The 22226-nt window shown below is 39.8% G+C and overlaps 1 protein-coding gene across 1 annotated transcript in view; it reads right to left on the bottom strand.

Moving 5' to 3' along the window:
* Positions 1 to 7138: 7138 nt before the first annotated feature.
* The window catches only part of LOC108664394, a 20134-nt gene continuing 5046 nt past the window's right edge, over positions 7139 to 22226 (bottom strand). The window contains exons 2-8 of the mRNA XM_018150971.2: positions 14746 to 14835; positions 13997 to 14155; positions 13413 to 13806; positions 12018 to 12163; positions 11440 to 11553; positions 9666 to 10892; positions 7139 to 9085 (exon numbers count right to left, since the gene is read on the bottom strand). Of these exons, the coding sequence (XP_018006460.1) occupies positions 8252 to 9085; positions 9666 to 10892; positions 11440 to 11553; positions 12018 to 12163; positions 13413 to 13806; positions 13997 to 14155; positions 14746 to 14835 (2964 nt within the window). The 3' untranslated portion in view covers positions 7139 to 8251. The remainder of the gene's footprint in view (positions 9086 to 9665; positions 10893 to 11439; positions 11554 to 12017; positions 12164 to 13412; positions 13807 to 13996; positions 14156 to 14745; positions 14836 to 22226) is intronic.

Raw genomic sequence — 22226 nt, 5'->3', positions numbered from 1 at the left:
CAGGAAGACACGTTTCAAAGAAAGTAAATGCATTTCTAAGGAAATGACATTAATCTGTGAATGTTGTTCCATTGAATACTTTAAATCCTAATAACTACGATATCTTAACATCGCTTAACAAGTAGAACGTCAAAGCGTATCTTATTATATGTCTAAGTTTGCGTGTTAGTTTGTGTTTGAAGCCCAAAACTGCAAATATATAGGGGCTGTTCGGGTGAGTATCCACAATGCTTATCATGCTAGTAATTGGAACTGAACTTAAAAATTTATTCAGCGCAAAATAATAGTAAGATGTTGCAAAGCTGCTAAAAAATATTGGACCAAGAATTGAAAGATTTTTAAATGTATACATGTTAATTCAATTTAAATATAAGAAGTTGTAATGTATCTCTGTAACAGGAGTAAAAAATGTAAAATGCGAGGTTAAACAGGTATTTCTTTAATTAACATACATTTTTGAAATACGTATTAAGGGCAATTCTAAATTGTGAGGCACCACAGCACCTGCAATTAGGCATCACAGCATACAAATATTCTGCCGGGATCATCGAGATATTCAATCAAGTCTGCCATCAAGTTTCTCCAGCTAGACTCCTGCGTCTCGAAATAATTTTCTCGAAATGAACCGGGACAGACGAAATGAGACGAGAAACTTCCGAGAAAAAAATAACGGGACAGAGGGTAAAATTTGTCCCGGAATAAACGTATGAACCGAGACAAGACTTCTGTCCCGGACTTTAAAACTTGTGTCCCGGTAAATTATGAACCGGGACGAGACAGACCGGTCGGACAAAAGCGCGTGGGCGTTAGCGTGGGTTACAGCGTGGGCCAGCCCGGCCCTGAACCTGCCCTATACCAGCTCTCCCTTTAGCCACGTTTTATTACCTCAATTCGTAACCAATAATTATGAAATTTGATATATGGTTTCACATGCTTATTGCGCAGTCGCTCCCGTAGCCATGTTTTATTCCCTCAATTCGTAATCAATAATTATGAAATTTAATACATGGTTTCACATGCTTATTGCGCAGTCGCGACGATTTTTGTTATAATTTTAACTCATCTCCTTTGCATATAAAACGGTAAAACGGGTGCAAACGGGCCAATTCCGTCCCGTAGCCACGTTTTATTCCCTCAATTCGTAACCAATAATTATGAAATTTAATACATGGTTTCACATGTTTATTGCGCAGTCGCGATGATTTTTGTTATAATTTTAACTCATCTTCTTTGCATATAAAACGGTAAAACGGGTGCAAACGGGCTAATTCCGTCCCGTAGCCACGTTTTATTCCCTCAATTCGTAACCAATAATTAAGAAATTTAATACATGGTTTCACATGCTTATTGCGCAGTCGCGACGATTTTTTTATAATTTTAGCCAATCTCCTTTGCAAATAAAACGGTAAAACGGGTGCAAACGGGCAAATTCCATCACGTAGCCACGTTTTATTCCCTCAATTCGTAACCAATAATTATGAAATTTATTATATGCTTTCACATGCTTATTGCGCAGTCGCGACGATTTTTGTTATATTTTTATACCCTCCCGCTTTCAATTGGAATAGCAAATTTGATTTTTCTCCTCCAGTCAAACGCTCTGCTTGGGCAGTTACGAGCACCGTTCGTGTTTCGTGAACATTATCATCTAGATTTTATCTGATTCCCTCAGTGTACGGCGCGCACTTCAAGCTGATTAGCATCGCTCCATTACCTGGATATTTGCGAAAAAGTGTAAGTTTTTACAATTACATTCCTGATTACGACGGTGGGCAAATTTAAATAATAATAAAAAGGTACTTTCATTGGCTAGATAATGTGTTAAATACACTTGTGAGTTGTGACGAAGGTTGAATTGACAGTTACCATTTCAATTCTAAATCTACTGGCAACTAGCGAATTTGTTTTGCAACTAGGCTAATATTTCATGTATCTTATTACTGGTATGTCCGATGAAATAACTGTCAGGCATCAAATCACTCCATTGCAGTGATTGCACCAACGTTGCCCCAACTTGCCTGGTTGCCAATAACTTGCCATAGCACTTTTGTTGCCAGCTTCCAAAAGAAGGCTTAACTTCTTAAGAAGCCATATAGTAAAAATATTGCATAACTCTCTAGCATCTAAATTAATAATAAAAAATTTCAATTCTTAACAGTATCATGCAGTTGTCACTTGTCATTGATGAGCTGTGAATTAAATGCAGTCTCTGCTAGACTGCTGCTAAGCCAGCCTGCCACTGCCAGGCAGGCATGGAATATATCTACTTGGCGAGCCGCGACTGAATTTTTTGAGCCGTGATTTTATGGATTTGCCAGCCGTGATTCCATTTCTACAAGCCGTGATTCTATTTCACCGAGCCGCACAGTGGCAAAGCAGAGAGTTTTTTAGACTCTTCCTCAAGTTCATTTTTGAGTCCTATAAGTCATAGTGGCAAAGCAGAGAGTTTTTTAGACTCTCCCACAAGTTCATTTTTGAGTCCTAGAAGTTGACCAGTAAAGTATCCTGGATACATCATTATCATTCTTAAGAAATTGGTTTAAATCTTGAGTAAATGAGGAAATTAAAAATGAACTGATTCTAAAAAAGCTCTGGTTTGCCACTATGCTATAAGTAGACCAGTAAAGTATCTTGGATACCAGAATCATAGTGGCAAAGCAGAGAGTTTTTTAGACTCTCCCTCAAGTTCATTTTTGAGTCCTATAGGTAGACCAGTAAAGTATCCTGGATACTAGTATTATCATGCTTAGGAAATTGGTTTAAATCTTGAGTAAATAAGGAAATTAAAAATGAACTGATTCTAAAAAAGCTCTGGTTTGCCACTATGACCAGAATTATCATGTATAATAAATCTGTTAAAATCTTGAGTAAATGAGGAAATTAAAAATGAACTGATTCTAAAAAATCACTGGTTTGCCACTATGCCGAGCCGTGAGTTCTAGTTCTATATCTCGGCCATGAAAAGCCATTTACGAGGTGCAAATTTATTTACAAAGTCCATGCACGTGTTACCCCAAATCTCTAATTTTACCCTTAAAGCGTCAAATGGCAACAATAAAATTTGTGTCTACTGTAAGTTCAGCACACGTTAATGCAGTCTGACCGGCGACCGCTTTGACATGACCGCAACTATGCGCGATCTTCAACAAAACGTTTCGTTTATTTGTTTACATTACAATGTTTATGTTTTTTCTGCAAGATATTTTTGGCCGGAACGGTAAAGCAATGCGGATTGCGGAAGTTGAAAATTTTATGAAATGACATGTCTGCGAAGTGCAAACCGCGATTTTTTAATCAAACAAAAATTTATGACATTCGAGCCGCGAGATTTCATACCTACTGAAATTATATGATATTTGAGCCACGATATTTCAGACAAAAATAGGACTTTTCCAGACTGGCTGCCAGGCCTCCATGCCTGCCTGCCAGGGTGCAGAGGGTGCAACGTGCAAGCAGCCTTTCCACAATATGGTTTTTAGCCCAAAGCCAAAGCGTTGCCAGCCATTTTCAAGAACTGTCGCCATGTAATTTTTAATAAGAAAGTGATGCAAGCAACTTTAACTTTCTTACTCTCCATGCACGGCAACACTTAGCCTGGGGTCTCTTGTAAAATTGAGACCGGGGAACCACAACAACACTTAGCCTACACACATTTTGCAACTGGTTGCTGGACAAGCTTCACTGCATTCTGATCCATCTGGCATACCGGAAACCTTGCAGTCTTTCAGATTTACAGTAATTTCTAAAATGTCATAATTTCAATCCAAATGTGTTGGCAATATCTTCAGAAGGCGTAGATTTTGCTGCTGATGCATCACCAAATATCTTTTGATATTCACCCAATGTCTGCACCCTGTCTGAAGAGCAGAATTGCAATTTTCTTGCTTGTTTCTAAAATTTCGCGGCTCCAATGTGACCAATTTTTAATTCATTTGAAATCTTGCGCCCCAATTGTGCATTTTTGGTAATAATTACATAGTAGGTAATTAATCTGGCGGAAATCTTGCAATTCCGAAAATGGCAGGTAAGCTCTAGTCGCAGCCCTAATGGTAAAAGTTTTCCATGCTTGCTGCTGAGCGGCAACTCATGTGTGTCAAGTGTCATTGACATTATTACACTTTTGTAATAGACTATGCAACCTAGATTCAACTTTGATTGTTAAAAATATGATAACTACTACATTAATTTCACATTATTAAATCAAGTAGTTGCGATAGCCAAGTGCCAACAAATGACAAGTACATCTCACCTGTTGCACAAGACACAAAATGGCAGCAGCAGAAAAAATACGGAATTTGCCCGTTTGCACCCGTTTTACCGTTTTATTTGCAAAGGAGATGAGTTAAAATTATAAAAAAAATCGTCGCGACCGCGCAATAAGCATGTGAAAGCATATATTAAATTTCATAATTATTGATTACGAATTGATGGAATAAAACGTGGCTACGTGACGGAATTTGCCCGTTTGCACCCGTTTTACCGTTTTATTTGCAAAGGAGATGGGCTAAAATTATTAAAAAAATCGTTGCGACTGCGCAATAAGCATGTGAAACCATGTATTAAATTTCATAATTATTGATTACGAATTGAGGGAATAAAACGTGGCTACGGGACGGAATTTGCCCGTTTGCACCCGTTTTACCGTTTTATTTGCAAAGGAGATGGGCTAAAATTATTAAAAAAATCGTCGCGACTGCGCAATAAGCATGTGAAACCATATATTAAATTTCATAATTATTGGTTACGAATTGAGGTAATAAAACGTGGCTAAAGGGAGAGCTGGTATAGGGCATGTTCAGGGCCGGGCTGGCCCACGCTGTAACCCACGCTAACGCCCACGCGCTTTTGTCCGACCGGTACGAGACAGACAGATTTGAAACGAGACATAACGAGACGAGACGAGATTTGTCTTAATTATTTAATACAAAACAAGTTTTTCGATTACGATAAGAATCATTTCAAAAACATGGGTTGAAGAATGACAAGTTAGCCCTTTATTGCTAATAGGGCCATAGACAGTTATCAGTTAAGCTTAGTTAATTGAAGATTTAGCCAGATTTGTCTGACTAACTGACACGGCAGTTAATTAGTAGTCCGACAAACACCGTAAACCTGTCGATGTATGACTGAGTATTGAGTAAAAAATGTTACTCCTAAGTCTTAACTAAGGCTTCGATGGCACTCTATGGGAACCGTACGAGTACGAGTCGAGTTCATTACGCGTTCGGAACGAGTTCAGGCGCCTATGGAGCGCAAAGGGAGTATGGACGCAGTGTCTAGATTAGTCAGCTAATTAGAAGACTGTGGAGTGGAGTCCTGGTAAGATATTCCAAATAATACTAAAGCTAGTTTTAGATTATCTCAGCCTTCAGTAAAATTTTGTGCTACAACTCCAGGAAATCTTCACAATTGCGCAGTTTCCTGAATTGTTATCAAACACTTGGGCTTGTTTAACGTTATTTAGAAAGGATACACATGGATATTTCGAGTTCTTTTTTTGAAGATCAAACTATTATATTTTTTCCAACTTAAATTTTGTTGTATTTTAAACTGTTGTTGATATTTCATTCCAAACTTTTTGTTGAAGGAGATTGCTTGCGGCAAGGTCGATGAGTCTGATTCTGTGATTGAGCTGGAGGCAAATCAAAGTCTGTCCAGTCAGCCGATGCCACCAGCTACAGCTAGTATGGCCTCCTCCAAACCATCATAGAACACAATTTAAAAAAAACGTGTTTTTCCATTTTATTTGCCTGTCAAGATTAAGTACCATATTAAACCACAACTTATATTCGTAGCTCGGCAATTAAAAAATTGCCGAGCTCCAATCAGAATAGTAAAAGGATACGTCTCAAGTTATTATATATTGCAAGATTTGATCATCACAGACACGAAAGCGAGCTAAGAAAAACGTGGTAAAAAAACGTGATTAAACGGCAGCGCAGGTGTGCACCACAATTTTTCTGCACCAATAAGCCCTGAATCGAACGCTTTGGATCTCTCCGGACATCCACCAATCAGCCGTGAACCACTCGGCTTTGTCCTCCTCCGGCCTTGCATAAAACATGCTGTGCACCACCAGACCGCAGATCGAATATGACTTCCGGGCATCGTTAAATTACGTAATTTTACGTACACCGCATTCGAGGTTAGGTTTCAGATAGCAGTTCTCTTAAAAAATTTATCGTCCTTCGACGAGTGGACGTTCGACCGAGGGCTGGTTCGACGCACGGCCTAGATATGATTGTTCAGAAGTGTTGAAGGCTACGTTCCGGAAGGCAGGAATCATGATGGTCCATTACATCCAGGGCAGTGGTCTTCCGCAGGCGACCCGATTTAACTGTCCAGTGGTTACAGTTAAGAGTGACAAGATTGGGGCAGTGAGGTGGGGGTTCGAGACCCGCAACAAGCTGTTTATGTTCTGCGATGTTAAGAATAAGCGACAGGCACACTGCTTAATAAACGCTGAAACCGCTATTATTATTAGTGAACGAGGCTGAATTTGCCTGCTCCCCGACCCTATAGCAAGTGTAGCTAACCCAGTCGCTCGTATGGAGCGGCAACAGCCGAGGACGGGTGGAGCCATGGTTGAACCAAGGGTGTTCAACCATGGGCGGAGTTGACATGGAAACACTATAGTTCAACCATGATGTTGCTGGGGTGGAGCCATGGTTGAATCGTATGTGTTCAACCAAGGGAGGAGCGACTTGACTCAACAATGAAACAACTGAAACTTCCGTTGTCCAGGGAATCCAACAATTTATTTAGAGAAAAACGTATCGAGTTTGACAGGTACTCATGGCCTGGACTTAGTTAAGTTGACGAGTTGACATGCTTTCGAAAATATTTTGCTTGTGTATCGCTGGTATCATACAAATTCGGTTACTTCTACAGGGAAAGACTTACTGGAAAAAATGTACAATTTCACACATCTTCTCACTTGCGTTTTCCAAGTTGGTTGGATTGGTGCAGATGAAGAGTTAAGACCAACACAAATTTCATCAGTCATTATAATAAACGACAAGATAGTGAGACAGATCCAAATTGTACTCGGAACTCGATAAAACCGGACTAAAAATCAGACGAGTATCACAACTAGTAATTTTTTTCCAGCACTAACAAAATCAGAAGAATAATTTGAAATTAATGCCAGTATTCTGGATGAAAATATTTAGCATTTTTCATTAATAAACAGGTTGCAGACACCATCCGAAGCAGAAATGAGAAAAAGACACATGAAAGCAAAAAGCAATCACATACACATTGAGGTTCCGGATATATCAACGAAAATGTAAGCACGCAAAATATCTGTCAAGAGATCTAAATATAACATCGGGGAACACGTTTGTCGTCGGTTGGTACAGACAGAAATTATGCTGTAGACTTTATACCTAAATAAGAAAGTCTCAACTTGTTGTGCTTAGTAAATAAAATGAACGTGACACTCGAGTTGCCAAGAGATTCGTGAAGAGGAAACCTTTTTCTCGACAGCGGCGTCAGAAAATATTCACTCGTAAGTAAGAAAGCTTGCACGCCCTCGCTTTTCTGACATATAGAAGAAACATCTGCCTTTTCAAAACTGATGCAATTACCTCAAACAAATTTAATTCTTTGCGAAGATTGATTCCCAAACAAAAAGATTTGATTAAATAATTATTACGTGAATTAAGCAAATCGAGAGCACGTGCGATAAAGCAGAAGAAAGCTAAGCATTAGAAAGACGATGTCGCGCGACTAGTGCAAGCAGTGCTGTTTTATACATTTTCAAGCAACGTATCATTGAAGTAGCATAAATCTGGGTCACATTAGCGTCACACTCAACACATATTTTCTGAAACTTAACGCTCTTGTCAACATTCATAGCATTATAACTTACCTGCAAGGGGTATTGAAGTTTATATTTACATCCCCCTAATAATAAGCGCGCTCATTAGCATCCATCAAATTTTTGGTGGTCGCTCAACTATGTTCCATGATTGTAGCTAGAGGAAAATACAAGGGAGCCTTGTGCGCCGTCTTAATATGAATGTCTATGCATTGACATTCTCATTTTAGCGTCACTCTAAGCCTGTAGAACGTTTCATTCAAATGCCCAGATTTCTGCCATTTAAATATGTTCCTTGAAAGTGTCAACATTTGCACGCTTGCCTCAGTCTCGCGACGACGTCTTTCTAATGCTGCTTTCTTCAGCAGTTCAAAAATTTGTGACGCCGTTCATCGCTGCAGAGAAGCTATCAGCAAAATCATAATTGCTCTAGGGTGATTGACTCTTTTCTTTAGCGTCCAGCGCTTCTAGACTAGGTTCTCGATCACTCGGGAGATTTTCACCGTTTCCTTCATCTCTTTGAAGTTCTCCGGCAAGTGCCGCATCATCCACGAGATTTAGACCCGGCAGTTTGTTACTGATGCGTGGTGATGCAAGGCGACCGCTTCGCGTTGGTTGTTCACGCAAGCGAGTCAAGAGTCGACGCAGGCGCAGGCGACGCAACTCCAGACTCGCCTGCACCGCCGCGCCCAGCTCACGACACAAGGCACTGTCTGGCATCTTATTCGAAGATTGATGAGAAGATGACAACAAATTTCGAGCCGGTGGTGACGCTAAATTCGATGAACGGAGTGAAGAGCTTAGGAGGCTGGAGGAATAAGGAGTCGAGCAGCTGTTGGCTGACGCAAGACTAGATGAAGGACTGTTGACTAATGAAGCAGATCGCACTAAACTAGGTGAAGAAAGATGCAGAGGAGAGCCTAGAGAATCTCGAGACATGAGTGCTCGCGTAGAACCTCTGGCGCTTAGGTCCTTGGAACTGCCACAACTTGGATTTCCTAAGCCGGAGAAAAATCCTTTTCTCGGGGTTCTAGGAGTGTCGTTGGGCGTCCCACTTGAACATGTGCCAGAAGGAGCGTAGGCTGGCAGGGCACAGGCCTGCTCCTGCGACTGCAGGTCTCCAGGGGCGTCGCGGAAGCTCGCATCTTCGCTACGAGGAGATGCGGAAGTTTCCATAAGATTTGGTGTCTTCTGCGTGTCTCTGATGAGGATAATTCTGCCGTCGGGCGTTCGAAGAATGGGAGGCTGCATTACCAAAGGCGTCTGAAAAAATGGTATTATGAAAACATACGAACGAATATCGAAGGCAAGCTATGATAAAAGGAATCCTCAAGTAAACCAACCAAACTCATCGACCAGCAGTCAGCCACTAGAGCCGAGCTGGAAAATGTGACTTGATTGGTTGAATTGAAAATTCCAACATTTCTCATCCACCAAATCAGTTATTCCTTATCAAATCACAATTTGAAGCGGAGAATACCGTATGTAATTGTTATATGCAAAAAAGGATGAAGCCACAAAGGGCTGAATTAGATTCTGGATATTCCGTGAAATGGAGCCTATGTCGGTAGTGTGATGAATATTGCAAATAGTTATCACTATTACACGCTGGCAATATTATAGATGTTTCTCTTGTAAATTAGTTGAACTATTTAATGTATTGGAAGTAGAGCAATCCTCAATATCTTAACAATCAATGCAACCTTTGCTGTGTGTTGTAATTAACAATTTACTAGCAGCTAATTTGGTTCACCTACATCCAATCATGAAAAACGACATCACCTCAGCCAAATAAATGAGGAGTGTAAATCCCTATCATTAGACGATGTTCAAGAAAACTTACACGAGTTGTGGAGTAAGATGGTCCATCGAAGTTCACACTTGTCCTAGACGAGTTAAATGACGCGTTGAGTCTCTTGAGGCTTCGCTGCTGCTTCAAGATCTGCTTCAGTAGCGCCACTTGTCGCCGAGGTCCCGTGTCTGATGAAAGACAACCTCTGCGCCTCTGAGCTTCTTTTCTCAGGAGTCCAGAACAACGATCGTTTCTTCGGCTGTGGCCCGCCCGCAGGAGTTTGCAGGACGCAGGTAAAGAAGAAGGTCTTGACGCATCTCGCCGCGATGAGGTAGATGTTGAGATCGTAGACATACATAAAAACGAAGAAGATGCAGGAGATGTACCATCATGAACTAGTGAACTAGAGGTAGATGGAAGGGCGGCATTCGAGGCTTTGCAAAGGAAAGCTTTTTTGTCAGTGGATTGACTAGAAATTTGTTCGGTGTCACATGCGGCGGTATTAAGAGCGGTGGACGTGGGCACACTCGAGTTGCTTTGCGATTCATCTTTGGGAATACTGGCTCCACCAAAGGAAAAGTTTGCAGAGCTGCTTGAAATATCTGAGTCCATACGTTTATAGTTAGTTTCAACAAGGATCGATTCGTGGGGAGCTTTCTCGCCACATGAGATACCATCAACATCTGAATCCTCAACAGCCTCGAATTGTTGCTTAGTAATAATTTTGTCGTCTATACTCATTTTGGTTTCAAGATATTGTTTGCTCGTTGAGGCAATAGGAAGGTCTTCTATGATATTTCTACGATCGAAATGATTAGAATTCCGTTTTTCGCCCTCCCCTAGATTGCCTTCAGATTCGGCGGCATTTTGAGAGAAATTTCTCTCTCCGGCATTAGAAGGTCCCGCCTGCAGGTGACCAGGCCCAAGGTCTTCTATTTCTCGGTGATGTTTGCTGCCTCCCGATGGTTGATAGTTTAATGTTCTGGGTTTCTTCTTCATGTTCTCCTCATCGAATGCTCCAAACAGATCCTCGACGCCTGCGCTTCTGTCCCTCTTGATGCTAGAGGTGCCCGACTTGTTCTCCACTAGGCTGGTATCCTTTTGAGGATTGTCTGCCAAGGAACCCTCATCGCAATGGACTTTTTTCCCATGTAGAGGATTTAAATCGTCGTCCCCACACAGAGATTCTTCCGGAGAGCTGCTGTCGCGCAAGCCCAGCAGCGAGGCGCTGGCCGCCTCCAAATCCAAAACCTCAGCTCGCACGCTGCAGTTTACGATCTAGGAAATGATATCGTCTTAAATTTCAAGCACATACAATTATACACTATGTTTCAAGACTGGCACTTTTAATCAATGACGAAATGAGGGGCAAACAAGAGTTTTTTTAATATTTTCTTCATTGTACTTCAATACTTGTTTGACATTTGTCAATTATACCAAATTTAGGCGCAAAATTGGAAAACGTGGCAATACGAAAACGTGGAAAAAATGATGATCAATTAGTTTTCTCGTTGGTTGCTTATAATTTCATTATTCTACACTAACCCGTTTTTGCTCGCGAATCTGGTGCATAGAGGATTATCCTTGAACCCATGAATATCAGAACTTGGAATGCACAAGCAAAGGCATGAACATAAATTTTTTCATACTAAATAAAAAGACCGAAAAATATTAATGTATTTAGTTTCGGTACTTAGAATAGAATTGAAGCTTTATGAACCGCGTTTCTTGCACCAAGGATGTAAATGAGAATGAGGGTATTATGGTTGACGGCAGGCTATATTGAGCCCAGCAGAACAAGCAGGTGCGTTTGTTGTAATGTTACCTCGTTGATGCGCGCGTTGTGATGCGTGAAGCGGACGCAGTGTTCGGTCAGCAGCCGCGACTGCTCAGAGATGGTGCGTTCCTGATCCCGCAGCTTCCTGCTCACCTCCACAACCTGCACACGTCAGAGCAATGTACCTCCACCACCTGGACACGTCAGAGCAGTGTACCTCCACCACCTGCACACGTCAGAGCAATGTACCTCCACCACCTGCACACGTCAGAGCAATGTACCAACAGGCGCCATCTGCCTACTGTACAGATTGTACATGCATAACGCATCGTGTTAGAGCAGGGGAATGGTACAGTACTGAAACTTCTGTGATTTAAGTAGAACAGCGGAAATTTGTCGTCCTGAATGGGAGTTGAGAAACATCATAAATAAGGTACTTGTAAACGTTGACCACGCTACATGGTACAGTTTCAGTGTTAGCAGTCTGACTGTGGTTGGTTCAACAAGTTATTAGGAAGCTTGAGTATAACCAGTAACTACAAGGTAAGAATTGTATCACTGCGGAAAGAGAAACTAATAATATAACTAACTTGAAGACAAGTAGAATTTTAGTAGATGGTAATTACTTTGGTCTGGAGGAGCGAGAGGGAGCGTTCGAGTTTGTTCTTTTTGGCCTTGGTCTCCTTAAGAGCTGCCACGAGGGCCTTCAGGGTCTCGGCCGGCACCGGCACCAGCATCATGGAGCCGCTGTTGAACCCTGCAGGCTCTGCATCTGAGGGACATTCCATTCAATGCTATCATTTCAATTGTTTACATAAGCACATATAGACAGTTATTTCAACCTTATCAAACTCTCAAATATAAATTTGAAACTATGTTAGAGGCGCTGTCAGCTAAAACGGAAAACTTAGGTCGATGTTGAGCGCTTATGATGAATTTACCACTTGTGTTTCCTAGTGCATTTGAAATTTGGGCAATAGTCAAAGCTGCCTTCTGAATTCTGGGGAAGCCAGGGCATATGGTTTTATAGGATGGGTTAGAGTGCGACTATGCAGATTAATACAAATACAAGTGCTTCTCAACGGTAAGCGGCAGTCGGTTAGGTGCTTGTTAAGCCCTGTTGTGTTTTTGTTATAATTTGAAAAAAATTCTCATTGAAAAATGAAAGTGGTTTGTAAGCGGTAGACAAGATCTGGGTTTTTGATGTATCATATGCAAGTGGTGTTGATGTTGCGTGGTGTGCGCAAACTCACGTGGCTACTAGACAACCTAACCTGACGAACGTAATAATTTTTAATTTTTTGTACTTGGGAATTCAAAATCCGACTTTTGACTATAAATCTTGATGTCTACGGAAATAGCTCCCCTGCACTAAGTTTTACGCTCCCTGTTCAATTATCACTAAGCACATGCAAACAGTATGAAAGGTTCAACAAAGGCAAAATAATAAAAGCTTGTTTAAATTAATGGCAAATAAAATTCATCAAACACGTTGGTTGCAGTCAGAGCAGCAATAACATATTTAAATGGGCGGAAGTATGATAATCAATAATTAAAAGCTAATGTCCTACTAAATTCAATCTATATTCATAACTACGGTATTTCTCACCATCTTCATACGTTCAGTTATACCAACTCTATTTATCATCAAGCAAATGCAACATTTTCATTCTAATGACGTCCACATTAAATAGAGACAGGAAGATGTGTTGCGAAATAATCTCCAAGGATAGGCATTTAAATAAGCAAATCTTACAAGCACTTGACTAGCCGCCGCCATTACTGGCCAGCTTTTTTCCAGCAAATATTTGTCCTAGATTGTAATATTCTTAGTTTCAGATGGACCACAATTTAGTCAATTAAACAGTATACCTATATAATAGTAATAGAATTAGAATCTACAAAAAAGGTACTTGACCATGACACTCCGCATGGAATCTAATCATAATCGATGAAGTGATGAGATCTTAAATATATAATGGCTACTATGAACAGATTTGACAATTAAAAAACCCACTCACTGCGGCTCGGAGCAGTCAGAATGTCAAAGGCAGACCGCATCTCCAGATCCAGGAGGTTGTCCGTGAACGAGAAGTATGATCCACCGCCCGTGATGTAAGAGCTGAGACTGGACCTGTCTACACCGTCCTGACTGCTACCAGCCTCCCCACACGGAGAACTGCTTGCATGTCCGCTACGGTGAGAGCTTTGGGCATCAGGAACCACAGAAGAGGAGCATGCTGAGAGTTGCTTCTGAGAAGATAAAGTCTTCTGCAAGTTTGGCACAATCTTCTCCTCGAAATAGTCCATGGCCATGCTCGAGATATCGCGCAATTCGGTCAGGATCTCGTGTGGGATGGGACTCCCTTGAGTTCCATTCACCAGGTTGAGTACACGAAACAGCTCGTCTATTACCTTGGGCAGAAATAAATAATGAAAAACAATTCAAGATCTGTCACAAACATGCAGTAGATATAATTTTTTATGTGATCTATCAGACAATTTTTGTCAACAAAACCACAGCAACCGATAATTCAACCTCTTATTAGTTCTAAAATTAAAATGACGGACGATAAAAGTTTTAACAGAATTGTAATGAACTAACTTTGCCAGGGATGAAGCAGCAGACATTGTACTGGACGTATTTACAGTACGTCATCTTGAGGAGGGAGAGACGCGTTTCAATGGCATTCAGGATGTTGTTGTGGTGAGCCAGTGGGTGATTCGAACGCTTAGATTCCCGACGCGGCAACTGGCTCTTGACCTGCAACAGTTAGCAAAAGATGCATTCTTAATTTTGTGAAAACCAAGGAGGAAACCATTGTATATAGATTTTGATCATGGTTAAAATACCGTACATTAAAGTCAGGGTGAAAAGTAACAACATTATATTACAATTCTTGAGGCTTGAAACACCTGACTGCAAATCTGTGAAACCCCTGATCGCTTCTACAAACAAATTGACAAATAAGTAATCTTTGAATGGCAAGAAAGTAACTTCAGTGGTTAACTTGGCAAAACAAGGCAAGTTTATTTATACACACACCCGTTTTGAAAGAAAAGTTTTACAATTCTCAAAACCAGAATGCACCGAAATGACATGCTCTTCATCAACATAATCTACTTGTATGTATGTGACAAAGCAATTCATGACAAATTTTAACATGTGTCCCAAGAGCAGCAATATATACATCACTTTTCATGAATAGCAAGAAATAAGAACATCTCCATAACAAAGCCTCACACTAATGAGTATTCCATGAATGCATTTCAAAAGTAAAAGCAAGTAGTTGACACTCATAGAAATTTTAAACAATCAATTACCATGAATTATTACGTCAATCAAGCACTAACCTCCTTGAAGCATTTTGCATGGAAGTGTACAGCTTGGGCAAAGCCTCTGTTGAGAAGATTTTGGCAGACTGCATTAAATCGTTGGCACACCTGCAAATAGAATAATCATTATTTCTAAAATAATCTTTACTGCCATCCAGAACAAAAAAAATAATAACAGTACAAATACAAAATAGCCATGATAATCAGTATTACAAACATAATTATATCTAAAAATTTTTGCAACTATATTCATGCCAAGATTTCATTCAATTTTATTTCACATCTTCAGGTTATAAAGCCAAGGGAGCAATTGCACAAACATAAGGATTGAGATAATTTGATTGCAATAATTGTTTATTAACTGAGAATTCAAAAGCAAAGTCACTGCCAAAAAAATTCACCATACGTTCCATGAAAATGTTTTTGAAGACCAGCTCAAAAACCAGTGCAAGTATGGAGATTTTCTTTTATTTACAAGTGGCTTCTGCCACTTTTCCAGTTTGGCACATAATTCCTAATATTAGGCCATAGTTTCCAAATAAATTGCTGTTAAAAAGTAGAGTTTCATGGGTTATTATAAAAGAGTATACTTTTACAGCAATTGCAGGCAAAAATCTATTCCTTTTTTCTTAATTTTTGCTGAAAAAATTAGGCCATGGCAACATAATGACTGTAAATACAGGCCACACCACTGACAACAGGCCTATTCTTCAGCACTAAAAATACTATGTTATAATAAGTTATGTTATACTCTAACGGGTGATATTTTACAGGGACTGGAGAATGAAAAATTACACATTCCTATCTCTCCTATGAGGCTATGACTGCCAGTGAGTAGCACTGGTATCCAAGTGTGGAAAACATCTACATTTGCTTTAGGGCCACAATCTAGCAAGGGAAATATCTATTATCTGAACTGCAACTGGATATTTCAGGCCATGGTTTTAAGAATATGCAAGCCATGATTCCATTTCTTTGAGCCATGAATTCCATATCTTGGCTCATTGGTCATATTACAGGCATGGAATATATCTACTTGGCAAGCTGCAACTGAATTTTTCAAGCAGTGGTTTTATGGATTTGCCAGCAGTGATTCCATTTCTTTGAGCCTTGATTCCATTTCTTCAAGCTGTGAATTCTATATCTTGGCCATGAATAGCCATTTACAAGCCTTGAACTTATTTACATAGTCCATTCACATGTTACCCAAAATCTCTAATTTTACCCTAAAACAGTTGAACAGCAAACCGAATATTTTTTTTTTTACTTAAGTGGTGAATGAACACATGAGAATGCAGTCTGACAGCTCTGACATGACCACAGCTATGCAATTTTCAAGGAGACGTTTGGTGTTGACTTATTGTTATTACATTCTGCAGGATATTTAGCCAGGAACATTGAAGTAATGCGGATTGCGCCATCATTGCGGAAGTTGAAAATTTTATGAAATGACATGTTTGAAAAGTGCACGCTGCAATTTTTCCAATCAAACAAAAATACATATTAGAGCCACAAGATTTCACACCTACTGAAATTCTATGATATTAGAGCTGCAATATTTCAGAAAAAATAGGTCTTTTCCAGCCCTGGCCATAAAGAGCCATAAATGAGCCACGAACTTACAAGGGCATCCAGAAAGTAGGACCCATTTGGGAATTGAACAAAAGGAAGTGAATATCAACAAATGTAAACATGTTTATTGAAAAGAACATGTATTACCTACACTACTTCTCTACATAATCTCCAGACAAATTTAAGCATTTGTTGTATCTTGTCATGAGGTTTTGTATACCAGTGTCATATAGTAACTCTGCCGCCAGTGTTTGAGCTACGCAGTCACGTGTCCTTTCAGTTCTTCGCCATTTTGAAACTTTGTCCCTGCCACAAAGTCCTTGAGTTTTGGTAGTACCCATTTGGGAATTGAACAAAAGGAAGTAAATATTAACAAATGTAAACATGTTTATTGAAATGAACATGTACTACACTACTTCTCTACATAATCTCCGGACAAATTTAAGCATTTGTTGTACGGTATCGTGTCATGAGTTTTTGTATACCAGTGTCCTATACCTCTGCTGCCAGTGTATCGAGATACGCAGTCATGCGTTCTTTCAGTATTTTTTGGTTTGGAAGCTTTGTCCCTGCCACAAAGTCCTTGAGTTTTGTAAATAGATGAAAATCTGAAGGAGCCAAGTCTGGACAGCAAGGTAGATGGTCGAAAATTTCCCACTCAAATTTTTTGGAGAAGTTGTTGTGTTATCCAAGCTGTATGCAGCCTGGCATTATTGTGCAAGAGAATGATGCCAGGAGACAACAGACCTTGCTGTTGATTGAATTGCTTGCCGTAATTTTTTTAATGTTGCACAATATGCATTGGCATTGATTGTGTCTCCACGGGTCATGAAATCGATGAGCAGTACACCTTGCCAATCCCAGAAAACAGTAGCCATGAGTTTCCAGGTAGACAGTATCATATTGAATTTTTTTGGTTTGTTTGGTGGATGCAGATGATGCCACTTCATTGACTGTCATTTACTTGTTGGGGATGCAACGATGCATACAAAACCCAAGTTTCATCACCAGTGACTATGCGAGTCAAGAGTTTCCTTCAACAGAATAACATTCCAAAAAGTCAGTGCTGCAGCCATATGCTTGATTTTGTATAGGTACATCAGTAAGCATGCAAGGGACCCACCTCGCACAAATTTTTGCATCATGCAGAATTGCAGATGATTTTTCACAATTTCATGAATAATTGTTTGAGAAACATTACGGAAATGTTCAACCTCTTCATCAACCATCACTTGCCGATCATTCCTCACAACTTTGTTGACTGAGTTCATCAGTGTCTGTAATGTCACCACTGTGCAGAAAGTGGGTGAATATCGCAAGATCTTTGGCGACGCATTGGCAGCAAAATTTACGCCTTCTGAAGATCTTGCCAAGACATTTGGCAAGATCTTCATGCTATGCAATCTTCAACTTAGTGTTTTGGGTTAACTTGTTATCATTACATTCTGCAGGATATTTTGGTGGGAGCACTGAAGTACTGCAGATTGCATCATTGCAGAAGTTGAAAATTCTATGGAATGACATGTTTGAAAAGTGATTAAACCATAATATTTACAATAAAACAAAAATACATGACATTAGAGCTGCGAGATTTCATACCTACTGAAAATATATGATATTAGAGCTACAATATTAAAAAAAAAAGGTGTGACTTTTCCTGAAGTCCTTGCTGCCAGATCAATTAGGGTAAACGCAGTATATTCCGACACTTTAAGGAAGTAGCAAATAATGAATGGCTATAAAAAATACACTGTACGCACAACTCGAGTTCTGTTTGCTTTACGTCACTCTCAAAGCACCACACTACGCGCCAGCAACAATGACACGTCACAAAATGTTGCCATATTTATTTTAAGCCTTTAGAATGCAAACCTACCAAATCCATATATTCCAACACTGTGTGTGACTAAAGTCGGCATTTTGTAAGATTAATTCCGGCCGCGCTCCAAACTCTACTAATTCGTAATGCCTCTTGTGTTCAACTTCCGCTCGCTTTGTGAGCTGTATTGGAATACAACACAGCTTGGAATTAGAAGCTTAGAACACTATTGAATATGGAACACTACTTAATTAGGCTTTTAATTAAGAGCTATTAAGCTTTTAATTAAAAAAATTTAAATTTTTGCACATGGCTTGGAACGAGCTGTAAGTGTCTAATTCCAAGCTGTGTCAGAACTAGTTTTTATGTGTCTAAAACCACCTTTTAACTTAATCATCTATTAATTTTTTTACCACTTGAAATTAGCAAATACAAGTATACTTAAAGGATTCCTAATATATTCACAGACGTATTTTAAAGTCTCAAACCATAATATTCTTTCTACACAAACAGTTTATCACTATTTGGTTGGGCATGGTCAACTATCAACTTTGACACCTTTTTCGATGTTCTAACTGGGTGACGAGCACTGTCTCTTTGGATCTCAACATTTTCCCACTAGACAGCCCAGACCTAGTGTTTTGGCAATAGTATGGCGCGCGCAAAAGTATGATGTCACTATTTCAACCATCAACGAATGCATGGAACTAAGAAAAAGCTTAAAGTTAATATAAAGGAAAAAAGTCAAGAAGTGTTGGAATTACCCACGATGTCGGAATATACCGCGTTTACCCTACCTGGTATTCAATTGTTAACAAAAGTGTACAATTTGGCTGCAAGATTCCAAATGTATTAAAATCTTCTCATGTTGTACTTGTAGCCATAAAAAATTTCAGGGTATTACTTTAGGTTAGCTTAGGTGCATCCAAAAAAGGGTGTTTTTTTAATTATATATTTTTTTGTGGTGTACATTAAGAATCTGAAATCGATTTTTGGTGGTCAGCATCTGAAATTTTCAATGGAACCTGTTCCTAACTGGACCTAACCTGCAAGGTTTTTGTTGATCGGCTAGGTTTTTTCTATGTTTAGAGTCCGTCCAGCTGGAAAAACCTAGCCAATTATCCGGTATCAATTCACTTGACCTGATAGAGATTGAGGACGAGTCAACACCTGATAGACAAGTGATAGATCACATGATCAAGACGGCAGTAGTGGGCGGAAACGAACGTTATAAAAGGTCTAGCAACCTTAAGCAAAGCCCTCAGTAGCTGATGAGCACTCCGCGATGTAGCATGTAGCTAGAGTTCTCCGACCTTACGGTCAATGCCGTAGCTTATACCTCTGTATCGTAACTCTGTATAAGCACCCCGTAGACAAGATACGTTATCTGGACTTATGTGTCTTACTTATCCCTCACTACCTTAGTCAACGAAACCCGATCCTCAGGTAGAGCTTAATATAATGAGTTCAATGTCTTGAGCGCAACCTCGGACACAATCAACGAAAACCTGTTAGAAATTTCCACATTCCTTAGGATCTAAATTTGTTCTTTTTCTCCATGCCTATCGTTAGGCTTGGGTTTGTAAATAGAAGTAGTTGGCTGTAAGACTTGGTGGTGAAAACATCACATTAATGTTGCTCCGTTAGGAGTGTATAAAGCCATTCCTTCCTACTTGCTATTTATTATTTTGAGTGATCACTCTTTGTTTTTCATTTTATTTATTTTCGTTTATTATGCATGTTCGTGCTTTCTTTGATTAGGATAGGACCGACTCCAGTGTTGAATTTGGGCTTTGCCTTTTCTTGTGGTATGACCACTTTAACTTTTGAGCTTCGGCTTTTTACTTAAGATAAATATTTGTTCCTAATCTTTTGGGAAGGCTTAATGCTTTCCTAAGCTCAACTTGCTAGTTAATTATTGGAGTCTGTCCTCCCTTTCTACTGTCATAATTTCCCCTTACATGGCCTATTTACATGCCTCTTAAAGTTGCAGCTTAACCGCTTGGTGGCTAAAGATTTTAAGGTGGGTCCAAGGCTGTTATAGTGACATATTCCGTCTTACATTTATGTTCATAAAACTTATGATTTGATAACCAACTATCTAACGGCTATCTATTCTTTCTATTCGATAGAATAACTGCGTATCCGATGGGGAACAACATTCATTCTATTTTGGGTGACTTTCAGCGTCACTGTTTGCGATAGAAAGAGCCTTTCGTACATCACGGTGTGTAATACTTGTAATGATTTGCTTATATGAATGTATTAGATTGAAACTCATTGCGACACTGGAATACTACTACTGGATTGCAGAATTGTTAAATTTATGAGATATTTCTTGCTTCTACAGTTATGTTGGGCCGGGTTTATTTGTCGGCGCAGCGGCGATAAACTGTATTGGAACCGCTGCCAAGCGTCACTTTTCGCGACTTGGTTCAATTCTCGATTTTTGTGAATACGTCTGCTTTCTCAAGATTTGGACCAGTCATCTCTGAAATAAAAGTTCCATTTTGTTTACTGTTTTTTGTATCAAGCCTAACAAACCTCGCAGGTTAGGTCCAGTTAGGAACAGGTTCGATTAAAAATTTCCGATGCCAACCGCCAAAAACGGATTTCAGATTCTTAATCTACACCCAAAAAAAACGTATAATTAAAAAAACACCCTTTTTATGCACTTAATCTAAAGTATTACCAATTTCAGAAACCAGTAGGAAAATTACCATCCTGGACTATCTTCCCAATTTTGTCTTTCAATGGAAATAGAGTTAAACTTAATAGGTATTAGGCCTAAGTGGAAAAAACGCGACTTCAGATGGATTAGTTCGCCTGTTAATGAATTCCGTAGAGGGCTTAGGCTGCGAAAAATTGGCACTAATTCCGCAAGATGCACAAAATTGATAATGAATTCAAGACGAATTCCGCAGCGCAATCAGCAAAGCGAAATCCGCGCGAAGTTCGAAGCCAAGAAGAAAATACGGAAGCCAGACGCACGATCGAACAGAAGCTACTGGACCAGGAGCAACGTTCATGTTCGTTGACCCACTCAATCGTCGTATTGCTCGAGAAGCAAATATGACGTGAATGCAAGCGTGAACGCGATGTACGAAGTGTAACTGTTATATAGAAAAATGTCGGCACTGAAGAAATAGGCCCATGGCCTGTTGAGGATTCTTGTACTTTTCGTAACTTGATTCACAAGGGATCACAAGTCAATGCGGTCATTGCTGCTCTTAGCACAATTAACTAGCAAGTGCAAAGTGTTGATGTGGAGTGCGGAGTTGTGATTTACATTGAATAAGTGATTGATTCATCTTATTTCAGCCCTGCACACACACTCTGTGTGTTTGAACCTGATTTTTCCAAAACTGACCATTGATTTGTGATAGCTGCTGTATTTATTGCCTGGTCCGTAAGGGGTAGGCATAGCTTTGTCTAGTAGCTTTGTATATCAGCAAGCAGTTTTCCAGGTCATTTCTGTCACGATCGTTACAAAGCATGGATGGGTCCTTGGCTCTATTCTCTGAATAAAGATAACTTTAGCATTAGAAATATGCACAAGACAAACCAACATTAGAGTGATGTACCGAATGTCGAATTTATAACGCCGAGATGTAAAAGCATAAAAGAGATATGAATTAATGTAAAAGATGTATATCGGTGTCAGCGTTCATTAGAACGTCAGACATGCATGTTGCCAATTCTTAGCACCGCAAAAATATTCATAGCTTGTTGCAGGTCTCAAACACCCAACTCACTGCTTCAATTTTGCTAAAATAATATGTTCTGTTAAAATGGCAGCAGTGGAAGGTGAAGGCATCTAATAACAATAGAAATAGCAGTTTCAACGTTTATTAGGCCGTAGGCCTGTCGTCGATTCTTAACATTGCAGAATATCCACAGTTCACTGCGGTCTCGAACACGCAACTCGCTGCTACAATTCTGCTGTGCTTACCCGCCCGGCCTCCTCGCCAATTCTGACCAGAAGCTGGCGCACAGGTATCTGGGATGGAGCCCGCACCTCACTGCTCCAATCTTGGTACTATAGAACTTTAACCACTGGGCCACCCTACTGTGACCCTAGTTGAAGCGGCCTAACGATAAGCCTGTC

The sequence above is a fragment of the Hyalella azteca genome, unplaced genomic scaffold (assembly GCF_000764305.2).
Source record: "Hyalella azteca isolate HAZT.00-mixed unplaced genomic scaffold, Hazt_2.0.2 contig11770, whole genome shotgun sequence".
Taxonomy (NCBI): Eukaryota; Metazoa; Arthropoda; class Malacostraca; order Amphipoda; family Hyalellidae; genus Hyalella; species Hyalella azteca.
Note: the sequence above shows the minus strand (reverse complement) of the source record. Positions and strands in the feature narration are given on the sequence as shown.